We start from the raw sequence: 12,176 nt of genomic DNA on the forward strand, positions 1-12,176 counted from the left end.
CGTTTTTTTTTCAAACTGCATAGTTCAAATCGCAAATGAGTATTTGTTTAAACCAACGAAGAAACATAAAAAAATTGAATAAATTAGAGCGTTAATAAAAATTCAAACAATATTCGATTTTATGCTAATTCGGAAAGTTCGAAAGCTATTTATCTGCAATTGTGTATTGTCATTTCAACCGTCAATTGGAGGAACGATTGAAGCGAGCGGAAGTTCAGTCTGGTAAATGTGGGGATGGCACGATGCCAGTCGAGATAAGGTCTGTTCCCGCTGGCTGAACTTTCTGCACTTTTATATATATATATATAGTGATGTCGTAACTCACGAAAGTGCAGAATAGTGCAGAAAGTTCAGCCAGCGCGAGCAAACCTCGTTGCTATTCACACGTACATTTTTCACGCGGAAGGGAGTAATCTATTTAAGCTTGGGTTGTTTTTTGGAAAAACAGATGTCACTGTTCGTACACCTTTTTTATGGTCTTGGGCTCAATTGAATTTCGAGTGCTCGGATGATGAGTTTGATTATTGAAGAGATGATCTGCGGAATAAACGACGTTTTGTGCTATTTTTATTATTTGAGGCTCAATCAGATATTAGCATTTGTGGTGTGATTCAACGGTAGTCCAATCAGCTTTGGCGACGACAAAACAGGGTCCTGGCGATGTAGAAGGAGACAGAGGGAGGAAAGATAGAAAGAGTGAGGGAGAGGGGGAAGATGCTCTGACTGCAAAAAACTTTCGATCGAGAATAATCGGCAGTCTGACTGCGGTTGAAGCGTAGCGTTCGCACACAGAGACGCGACCCTCGGATCGTTTTGTTCTACTCTCAAAGAATCTCTTTCTCTCTTTCTTATTTTTCCTGTATTTTATACGCGCACACGTATGCACCGCGACACATATGCTTTATGTCGAAGGATCAATTGTATATTATATGGCAGTTGGGAGACCACTTATGGTGTTTATATAGGGTGTCCATCGAACGATCTTAACTATACTCGCGGATGTCAAAGATCATTATTCATTTCCTGCTTTATATAGCCACGCTGTGCGATTCTCAATAGTCTTTATTCACTTCTCCACCTTTCGACATATGGCCATAAAAACTCTGCAAATGGAAATTTATCGGAATCTCATAGTACGTTATGAATAAAATATTATTTATACATTTTTTTCGATAAGATATTCCGAAACCCATAAACGAATTTTTATTGACGAAAGCGTTATCGAAATGTCAAAAAATCTAATTGAATTTGTGGAAGCAAAGCTTCATAAGTGCTCTATGAGAATCTGAATTTCGTAGTCAAGTCGCGACAAGCTTCCGAAAAGTGCCAAGTTTAATATTCCTCAGTAAAAATGTCTGCAATAGCCCGTAGAGCGATTGTTGCAGAAGGGTCACGCCCGTGCTCGCGTTGGACGAAACTCGAAAAGAAAGAAGGTTAAAAAGAAGTGAAAAACGCAGGGAGGGTCGGTAGGGGGGGAGAGTGAGAGCGTAACATACGCGAAGAGACAACAATGAGCCATTTGTTAGCGATTCTCCGGCCCCTCCACCTTTGGCGTCTTCGACAGTAAACACATACAATGAACACTGTTATCAACTTTATTCATCCGCTGATCTCTGGCCGGCTAACTCGGCGGAGAACGAGGGAACACAATATCCTTCGTAATCCCGAGAGTGTATCAATAACCTGCATCGATATTCTCGTTCGCGAGAAAATAAATTCGAAAAAATCAAAAAGTGCAAGAAAAACACAAATGGATATCTCCGCTGAGTCTTGCGAGAGAAATAAATAAGTGAAACGACATAATGACGAGGTTGTAGGACACTTAGTGTCCTCAATTGGGCACGTATCGATCGTAATTTCTCGGTGGCTTTGCAACATATCGTGTTATACGCGTCCAATTATGTTATTACAGGCACATTACAGGCGTATAAGGGCGAAGGTCCTGGTCTTTCGTGAGGGAGGGATTACATACATGCATATACGTAAATATATTTATAAAATTACAACTCTACGATGGGCGTGAAGGTTAGAAGGGGAGTGGAACCGAGCCAATGGCAGGAGAGGGGGGGGGGGGAGGGGTATATAGGAAGAAGAGTTGACGGAGTTTTTTCTCTCTCTATTTCGTTCTTCTCCTGCAAGGTGCGGGGCGAAAAGTGATTCACTTCGCTAAGTAGGGGGCAGTACGTGCGCTCCTGTCTATCACAACCGGCGTCGCGACGACGAAACGATACGCCGTGAGAACAAGGTCGACTGATATTCTGCATATACGCATACGCGAATAAAGAATTGTGTGTACGAAACTCGTTTGTGTGTCTGTTTTATTTCGGATCTTCCTCCTGCTCCTCCAGATCAGTGCAAACGACGAAGCACATATATATGTATATTTATATGTAGGTTTGTTATTAGCATTTATGTGTAGATATAAACGGTCGAAACGACGCGAGGTTCGCGACTTTCCACACCCGATAAGCCCTTTTCACTCTGACCCAACGTATACGATAGTCCGGGCGGCGAACTGACGTTAAAAACTGGTTCCTTCCTTCGGGGCTATCTCGCAAGGCACACGAGGCTCTCGCGTACGCGAGAATAACTACTGTCTCTCTCTCTCTCTCTCTCCCTCTCTCCTACTCTTTTTCTCTTCCTCCTGTTCGCAAACCCCACGCGGGGACCGCCATGGCGCGACCACAAGTGGTTTCCTGTGAGAATATGTATTGCGAAACCCGAGGAGCTCCCACCGATCTACTATGGTGTATAAATAGTATCCCGTATTCGCCGTGAGACGAGAGAATTTGGAAAAATAAAGTTACTTTCGAGGGTCACGCTTCTCATGTGCGCCCATATACAACCAAGTCATCTTGTTTTTTAGGTTAAACTCGATATTTTATGAAATATCGAGATGAACTCATTTGACTAGTGAATTTTTCAACTCCATTTCCTGATGGACACAATTTCGTTTCTTTCAATGAACATGATTAAATTTTCGACTCGGACAAATCAGAATTTAAATTCGAGGTTAAACATCGGAGATGTTGCGCATTCCGGATATCTTGCATTCGATTCATCCTCAAAAGTAATGTGGAAAATGGTCTAAACAACAGGTCGTAGTTACAGATTGCAAAATAATAAAAGTTCTGACCCAAAGCACGATTTACGAGGGGATAAAGCCAGCAGGTGCCATTTTGTTTATCTCTCGAAATAAACTCGTCACGAAAACGATGACAGTTCAATAAGGACCTGATAGACAACAATAAAAATACATAAACTCTTTCTCCCTTGACTGGCCGTATTAATTTATCTCTTGAGAGGATTTTTCGAGGGATTAGAAAATCCGAGACTGAATATCATCCAGCAGGTATACGAGGAGAATAAAAGAGTGAGAAGATGGTGAAGAAGAAGAAGACGTGAAATCGTTCTCGCGTGAGAAATCGTTAGTGGCGTGAAAAATCGGCACGTTTGCGGGTGTCGGAACTGACAGGTAACAAAGATGGAGATATCTCTCGTCTCTCACGCGAGAGAGGGCGTTACAGTTGCGTTGAGCGTTGAGCCTGAGAAGTGAAGGCACGCGGGGCTCAGATTCTCCCTTTACTCTCATAGTAAGCCACAGCGGGAGATTGTCAAGATTTGCTGCTTTTGCTCATATATACATGTATACTATCGCTATCGTAGTTCCCGGCTTCGAGCCTCACCTGGCGAGCGACCAACAATCGGAGAAATCCAATTTTTTAAAGGGTGCTTCTTTCTCATCGCCGTCATTAATCACAACAGGGTTATGTTATTAAGTATTTATAAAAGCATATAACTAATTGATCGGAATGATTAACGATCGTGAGACATTTTTACTTTCACCATTTAACAGCGTTTATTTCGAAAATTCTTGAAAACCGTTTTTCGCATAATTTTTTTATAGCCATTTTCATAGCAATCGCGAACACACGAAAATTTTACGACTTTGGTTATGGCCACTGATAGATTTAGAAACGCTCGAAATGAGAGAACAATTTTTCACATGATTTCGGTAAATCATCACTGTTTTTCTTACTCAACGATATGCGCCTTAAAAAGTTTTTCTTGAAAAGCTTTTTTCCTGTCGAAATTTCAACTCGTCTCCACACTTTTTACCTTACACGTCAAATTCGAGTCCCGCAGCTGTCAAGCTTACTCAATAAAAACGGCGGTTTCCTATTGGGCGAACGAATTTATCGTCGAATTAAGCAAAATGCCAGTTTCGCAAGTAACGGTACCGAATCGAAAGATGATAAAAGTGCAGGGCGTATAGAGGAGCCACCTTTAACAAGCCTCTCATTTGACTCGAGTGACAGTGGCCAACTACATCGAGGATATTTTCGAATTTTGATTCTGTCATCGAAAAATACAAAATAATAATTGGTCGCTAAAATGAGGAATAATACGGACGAATATTGTCGCGCGGTTTTTTTAACGTGAATCAGGTGGATTATGAAAGCTGCCGAACTATTGTGCACGCTCCCTTATCCCGATATTGGGAGCTGGTGATGCGTAGATAGGGATCTCGCGGCGTGCGAGGAGCTCTTCGAAAGATACACGAAGCGAGAAAGAGAGAGAAAAGGAGAGAGAGAGGAGAGTGCCTTTCTCTCTCCCTCTCATTGAGGCAGTTAGTCAGTTACTTAGCCGCAGCGAAGCGGCTCGGACGTGCAATCCCGCAGCGGTCGGCTTCGATTAGAAAAAACACGCGACAATTGTTTTTCCGAAAGACTCAATCGTTATTTGGTGTGTGAAAGTACCGAAATTGATGTAAGAAAACATAAATTTTTATCTGAACTTTTTGAACCTCGAGAACAAGAGTGAGGAGCGAAAAAACAAAAGTTCGTTGCAGATTTCCATCTCGCCGGTCTTTGGCGATCGGCCGATGGCATAAAAAACAAAAAGAAGGATCGTCGAACGCGAGTGCAGCTCGAATTTCTTCATTTTTGTATTCTGTTCAGTGTTAAATTAATCGTCTTTACGGTTCGCCGGATACGAATCATTTTGTACAACGACGTCGTGATTTGTTTACTCAAAGTTATTTCACTAGAAGAAAATTAATGAAATCGAAAAAAGGGTTTTTCACGGTACAATTACTTGCTGCCACGATGCCATGGGCTTCGGCCTTTTTGGCCACCGGATCGGCGATTATTTTCATTCTTGTCGCTGATCAAGCTCACGCCAGACATCATCGTACCGGCAACGGTCATAAACCCTCCGGTGATATATCACTCTGGATCGACCAACAACAGATCAAAATGTTTAGCGGTAAGTTCGTCCTTGCTCATCCCCATTTTGATGAGGCCCGATTACGTGACACTTTTAAAATCACTATTTTTTATTTCATTCCTCCGATATGATACGGATGACAGGTGTCACGTTGATTTTGTTTTTCGAAAGTTGTGCAAAGTCATAGAACCATCGAGATTCTGTGATTTTCGACGTACTCTTCTCCGGGCTGATGTCTTTACTCATTTTTTTCACTTTCTCATCGTTAGATACGCGGCACCTGTGTGTTCTGCGTTTGCAGAGATTAAATGACAGAATATTCGCGACCCGAAACGAAAACATTCCCACGCGTGGTCGATTTTTATCGCACGTTTATTATTTGTTTGTGGGCAGTGCGCGTGCTATTTCAATTTTCGAAAAATCTATTTTCTATCAAATCCATCCCCGTGTTTGGCCTTTTATGGAGCTTAGCATAAATTTAATTATGGTGCACCGCGAATATTCATTCGAAAAACATCAAAAGTGTGGCAATTTAATTTTTTCACGGGAAACGAATAAGAAACGCTTCTTTCTAATTGGTAATAAAAACAATTTATATCACGCGGTACGTAAATGGACGCTTTTGCGTACGCTTCGCGTACACAAAACCCCCATTTCCGCACCTCGTAATATAAAATTTCGTATAACACGCGTACGAAAAACTTTTTCGTCCTAGTGTTATAATGTACTATTTTACACTCGCCTCCACGTTTCTCCGTTCCAAAGCTTATTACCACGAATTTTAGCGTGAAACTAACGTCTCAAGCATTTTTTCACACCGTATGTTTACCTCGCATTCGAACGAACAAAAGTAGAGACAACTGCGAGAAGAACGAGGGAGGCGGGACGAGAATATTGTTTTGACTGAAATATCAATTTGCGGTGAAGCGCGTGGGAATTCGCGCAATCGGTCTTTTTCGCGATAAGCATTTTTGAGATGCGTTTTAATGAGTGTTCGTTATGCAATTTCGACGCAATCGTTCAGTCATTAATATTGAAAAAAAGCATTCACCGTATTTCAAAGACTGGTATCGATTACTATAGAGTAAATCTTTCCACGTTCGTACTTGGCACATGAGAATAAAAAAATCACAAAAAAGTATTGGAATTAATAATTTCACTCGACCGTTTTTCGTATTCGTCGTTTCAAAATAATCAAAAAATACTTAAAAGTTCAATTTTTTCAATTGGACACGCAATTATACGTGGAATTTCGTGTTGTTTTTTCTTTTCGATTTCAGTTTGTTGACTGTTCGAATAATCATATGAATGGTAAGTGAATGCACTCGCGAAATCGAGTGAAAATACAGCCGCATTTGTCAAGTGAGGGAGAGAGACAGAGATACAAGAATTTGCTATCTCAGTGCTATCTCTCGCGACGCTCGATTCGACATGAGATTTGCAATAGTGTATTTAGCAGTATAAATCCCAGACTGACCGGTTGGTTCGAGCTCTGTTTACTTTTTCAAGTTTTTACTTACGTATCTCGAGTCTCGTCTAGTGCCGGATATCCGTTAACCGTAAAGCAGAGTTGAAGATCTTTTACTGCGATTCTCGTTCGCACACAAGCTTCGCGAAACGACCGCGGTTGCGCTGCAGTGTTTTTTTTGTCAAGATAAAGACTAAATTTTAGAAATTGTTTGTTCTTCCTCGCGTGTATGGTGCGCTTTCTGAAATAAACGATTTCCTAGTTCATAAAATCTCAAAAAAATGCGAGAAATTTAATAGAAAATAATTGATTGCAGGTCTGGAGATGGAAATTTATGCAATCACCGAAGGCCGAGTGCTCTCCTACCTTTTGGATCCGGAATTCGAGAGCAAGTTGCCCATAATACCGAGTGAAGTTTCCTACGTCAATTTCACGTGGAAATCCGGAGTGAAAAAGTACTATTACAACTTTTTTCGATTGAAATCGTTCGATGAGTCGATACTCAAAACTCCCTCCATCACTATCAAGACCCGAGGAAGGGTGCCAAAAAGGCCAAAAGGTATTTCCAAGTATTTTTCATTATCCAAAAGTATTTTTAATTTCATCAATTAAACCCGAGTGATTGAGGTTATTTCTTTTTTCCAACGAACATCAATTCAATTATTTTTCATCATTTTTCACTATTCGACTCAAATTGAGTTGCGTTTTATTAAGTATTGACAACAATTCTTGACCCCTAAAAATGACATCGGCTGTAAACAACATTATCGCTATTTCCTTCAATTAAATCCCATAAAAATTTCAAATTCATTTTCAAAGTTTAAAAAAAATTTTTTTAAATTCAAATTACTCAAATTCGCATCTTTATTTTATTTTCTTACGTGAATGTAAGAAAAATTAAAAAAATTTTCATAATAAAACTGATTTTTATTCCGTTGCTGCGCATCGATTGCATTCCATTTTTCGTTTTTTACTTTCGTCATAACAATACGAAGTTTTTGTTTCCTTGCGCTCGTTCGAGGAAGCATTTTTGAAATTTTTTTCCCGATCGAACGAGTAGCTATTAAAGTTCCATGGTTTTCCCTCATAAACGAATTTCTTTTCGTTATAAACGAAATATTTATCATTGCAGAATTCACTGTCCTGTTACCTTGTTCGGGTAACAGTTCGGGAATAGCGCAGCTCGGCATTGGCCTGGTGATCGAGACGCGCAAGGGTAAACCTTTGAACGGGACACCGCTACGTCTCAGCTTAAGAAAAGAATGCGCCGTGCGCGGTGAGTGCGTCAGTCGCGGCCAAGATCACCACTTCTCGACTCACACATACAGTTCTGTATCACCAGTAATCATCACCAATCAATTTTGATGCATGCAATGACTTTTTTTTTTGTTTCTTTTTTATTTTCGTTTTTATCAGCTGCGAAGGATTGAAAATGAAAAAAAAAGGAAAACTTTCAAATTAAGGAAAAAATGTGGTTAGAAAAAGAAGCGTTTCGGGCTTGAAGTTTTCTCAGCTTTTTTGATGTTCCTGCAAATTTTTAACTTCATTATTGCTTTAGTTTTGAACGAAAATGCAAGTTTGTTTTTTTATCTTTTGGAAATGAAGAGCACGTGCTCGTTTCTTGTTACTGTGAGTGCAACGCGCATGTGTTTCTCGTCTATACTACACGAGAATTACTTCGAGATTATAGTGCGTTGATCTGGAATCTTAAGGATGATTGATTTTGAGGAAAAAATTGGAAAAAAATTTTGCAAGAATTTTATCTCTATTGGAGCAGTATCGGAGCTTTGTTTTTTCAATGATTTTTTAAAATTTCTGACAAATAATTGAGCACGAGGAAAAAATGACTTGAAAATAAACGATACAATGATTTTATTTGCAATGAAAATCCTTCGAATATCAAACTCTATGAATAATTGATTAATCAATATTTTGATTCGCGTGTCTACTCTGAACATCCTCAAAATTCGAGCTTTTTAGATACTTCAATTCGATGATTTGTTGTTGATTTTTACAGAACCCGATCCAGGCCCCTGCCCCGATGGTTATCTTGGGCCACCCCATTGCAAAAAAGCTCTTTGCTATCCGAATTGCATGAACGGAGGGAATTGCACAGCACCGGGAGTATGCTCGTGTCCACCTGGATTTCAAGGACCATACTGCGAGGGAGGTAAATAAAACTGTATAATTTATTTAATACGACTATTAAGACTAGTACAAAAATTTACATCGAGCGGTTCGATATGGAACGGATCTCCAGAAATGGAAATTCTTCTCGATCGGAATTCCAGTGAAAATTTGATTCAATTTTTGTCATTCATATTGTAAAAAATGTTGAAACAAATCAGAGAATTGAGGTTTTCTGTGTTAGTGATTTTTGGATCGTTGATCGAAATGAAATCATTGGAATTTTAATCGAAGAAAATTTTCGGTTGGAAAGCTTCAAACATGGATTCAATACTTTAGAAGCGATGTCAGTTTTTCCTCTTTATACGATTTTGGAAATGGATATCGCAGTTTTGCAACCAAATTTGATGACGTTTGTTAAAGCTTCGTAGAATGGTGCTTGCTCTGCTCCGTGATCGATTCCCGTATCGTGATGTTCCTGCTCTTCGTCGCGAAATTTCTGTATCGTTTCTAATAATTCACGATCAGTCTCTTTGTCGCTTCCGGTTTCCATCAAAGATCTCAATTGGTCGTTGTAATGCTCAACTATCACAGTCTCTACAGCCACTGTACAAGCCATCGCTGCTTTTTCACCCAGCATTGCTGTACTGGCTCCCAACACGAAACCAGCCACGTTCCACAATGGCAACATCGCTGTCGGCCTTACACGATGTTTCTGTATCAGTTCTTCAAACTTTGCTCGATGCCTTTTTTCTTGATCCCACATGTGCTCAATCGTCGATCCCACTGGGGTTTTACCTGCAATTTATTTTTATTTCAAGTTTTTAAATCGTACAAGTCAAATTGATGGAACATTTCGAATTGGAGAACTGAATTCGATGAAATAAGGGAATCCTCAGTCTTTTTTCATCATTTAAAAATGAATTCTCGTACGAATCAATTAGAAAAAAATCATTCGCGTTAAATCTGAATATTTCAAATCTGATTTTGATTAATTTATCAGAATTCATATTTGTATCGAGTTTTACCTAAGACTGCCATTTGACCTGCATAAATTCTGTCAGCCCCCAATTCGCCGGCGTGATTAACTCTGATTATTGTATCCAAAAGTTTGCCAGTTTTGGTATCCGATGTAGCGGCAGAAAACGAGCTGGATAGTCGCTGTGCCCCTATTCCCAGGCGATGCATTTTTCTTCGTTTTTTTGTCTAAACTAGAAACAAGCACAAAATCAAATTATCATATATTTTGTATTTGAATTTTAGGAATTTGCACCGACAAGTGTTTGAATGGTGGTAAATGTATTCAAAAGGACACGTGCGAATGTCCAAAAGGATATTTTGGGCTGCATTGTGAGTTCTGTAAGTAATATTTCGTCTGATATAAGATAATGAGATCTACAGTTGGAGATTATTTTAAAAAGTTCAACACAAACTTAATTATGTCTCTGGATGAATCGGCTGATTATATTCTTTAGCTTTCTCTTTAAACCAAATGAATCATCAAAATTCACAAAGCTCAAGGGACTTGTGCATTTTTTCAACAGCAAAGTGTGTTATCCCTTGTTTGAATGGAGGTAAATGCAAGGGAAACAACGTTTGCCGGTGTCCGACAGGCTTCAAAGGAGATCATTGTGAAATTGGTAGACGTTCCCCGCAGCGTTCAGCATGTACCAGAGCATGTCGAAATGGAACATGTCAAAAGGACAATACGTGTCTATGCGATCAAGGATGGTTTGGAAAATTGTGCAATAAGAATAAGCCCTGGGCTTAATTGAAAAGCAACGATGGAATAGACGTTTTCGTTGTTGTCATTGCCTAGTGTATTTAATGACAAAAACTCTCAGAGTATGTGAATGCACAGCCATTTTTGTAAAACAAAAAAAAAAGAAATAAAATAAGGAAAATAGGAGTTGTTGAGACATTGGAATTAAATCAAATGGTTTAGTGCTTAGCAAATGTCCAATTGTCGCGGGAGATAAGCGCAATGATATTTTTGTCGCGTTTTATTTTATTTTGTATTTCTCAAATATACCCAAACCAGATGTGATATGTAAAGCTGCTTTACACCATTTTATACGATTAATATTATTGATTATATTTGTATATTAATAAATGTATTTTTAGCATTTTTCTGTAGTTCTTCTTATTGTCCTTCGATAGTGTTAACAATTTAGTTATGTTTTGCTACATTCGAGGTGGTTTTTTATAAAACAATGAATTAATAGATTCCCATAATAATTCGTAGCAGATTTATTTTTGTTTTACTTATTATAAATGCAGTATATTTCACAAGTAGTGACATTTATAGAATCATTTTTCCTTTTATCAAAAAGATTTTTCATTTATTATTCCATGAGGGAAATTCTTAATATGGTGATTCATATACAATGTTAAATTTGGTTATTGCAACAATGGTTTAGTAATAAAAACTATTGGATTGGATGGACAAAGAATTCTATTGATTCATTTGAGTTCTCATATTATTTACAATATGAAAAAAATTATAAAGTTGGTATTGTTGGGATGCAACAAAATTTTTTGTTACTTTAGCCGACTGCAAAATTAATGTGCAGCTATTTTCCAATAGAAAACAAATTTTCGTGACATTCTAACAATTGAATCGTCAATACTTTTGAGGTTTATCCTCTGATAATTTTATTATACATCTATTTTGGTTTCTTGAGTATTTCAGTGAATTCGAATTAGTATTGAATACTCCAAGACGTAAAAACGTCAAATTTGGAGGTTAGGAATTTCTGCCCGATTTCAAATCAATGATATAGCCTGCTTTCAAACGTTTCAAACTCATTGTTTTTTCAATTGTTCTTTTTATTTAGATATTGAGACGTTCTATCACGATTGATTGACAAATCAATTGTTGTTCGTAGCGACGTCAATAATGTGTGTTGCTCATGTTCATTTATTCGTACGACGCACTTATGCATGTTCGGAGAGCGCGGAAGTCATCAGTAGTCCCGAATTATGAAATATCATAGCGCAATTATTAAGAGAATACAGTGACAAAATGTGAAACGGTCACTCAAATTTCACACAGTAAAAGTTTCACGAATAATATATTCTTCACCTTGGTACTCAAAAAACGAGAGTATCTGAGAATTCTCTTGATACGGTTGAATGAGTGAGGGTTTTTTTCGTCGCTCCAACGTAGAGCAAAGGTTAGGTTAGATCGGAAACAACACACGACTAAACAGATAAAAGCTTTGACGATTGGTCAATTCCTTTTTCAGAAGTATCGAAGGTTCAGTCACGTGTTTCAGGCACCAATGAAAAGATATTTAGAAGATGGACGCCGTGACGCTTACGCCAGTGTAAAAATCCGGCCAATCAAATT

The 12,176-nt window shown here is 38.6% G+C and overlaps 2 protein-coding genes and 1 long non-coding RNA gene across 7 annotated transcripts in view; 1 reads left to right on the plus strand and 2 right to left on the minus strand.

The window, feature by feature from the left end:
- LOC122409840 (uncharacterized) overlaps positions 1–6,825 on the minus strand; it is a 14,947-nt gene extending 8,122 nt beyond the window's left edge. Inside the window, exon 1 of the long non-coding RNA XR_006260771.1 lies at positions 6,750–6,825. This is a non-coding gene — a long non-coding RNA (uncharacterized lncRNA). The remainder of the gene's footprint in view (positions 1–6,749) is intronic.
- Positions 4,629–10,952, plus strand: shf (shifted). 3 transcript variants are annotated; one of them, XM_043417695.1, is made up of 6 exons: positions 4,629–5,268; positions 7,014–7,256; positions 7,830–8,024; positions 8,715–8,867; positions 10,088–10,183; positions 10,369–10,952. In XM_043417695.1, exons 1-6 carry the CDS (start codon positions 5,061–5,063, stop codon positions 10,593–10,595), a joined length of 1,122 nt encoding a protein of 373 aa, XP_043273630.1. In that variant the 5' UTR covers positions 4,629–5,060; the 3' UTR covers positions 10,596–10,952. The 3 variants fall into 3 exon arrangements, with proteins under 3 accessions (XP_043273630.1, XP_043273631.1, XP_043273632.1); XM_043417696.1 differs by having other exon boundaries at positions 4,631–5,268; positions 7,830–7,973; XM_043417697.1 differs by lacking the exon at positions 4,629–5,268 and adding an exon at positions 6,802–6,929.
- Positions 8,869–12,130, minus strand: Coq7 (ubiquinone biosynthesis protein COQ7, mitochondrial). Of its 3 annotated transcripts, none has more exons than XM_043417699.1 (3): positions 11,910–12,130; positions 9,853–10,030; positions 8,869–9,622 (listed from the first exon to the last, which is right to left on the minus strand). In XM_043417699.1, exons 2-3 carry the CDS (start codon positions 10,010–10,012, stop codon positions 9,186–9,188), a joined length of 597 nt encoding a protein of 198 aa, XP_043273634.1. In that variant the 5' UTR covers positions 10,013–10,030; positions 11,910–12,130; the 3' UTR covers positions 8,869–9,185. The 3 variants fall into 3 exon arrangements, with proteins under 3 accessions (XP_043273634.1, XP_043273633.1, XP_043273635.1); XM_043417698.1 differs by having other exon boundaries at positions 9,853–10,035; positions 11,910–12,129; XM_043417700.1 differs by lacking the exon at positions 11,910–12,130 and adding an exon at positions 11,762–11,903 and having other exon boundaries at positions 9,853–10,035.
- Between the last annotated feature and the right edge of the window lie 46 nt (positions 12,131–12,176).

The sequence above is a fragment of the Venturia canescens genome, chromosome 4, assembly GCF_019457755.1.
Source record: "Venturia canescens isolate UGA chromosome 4, ASM1945775v1, whole genome shotgun sequence".
NCBI lineage: Eukaryota > Metazoa > Arthropoda > Insecta > Hymenoptera > Ichneumonidae > Venturia > Venturia canescens.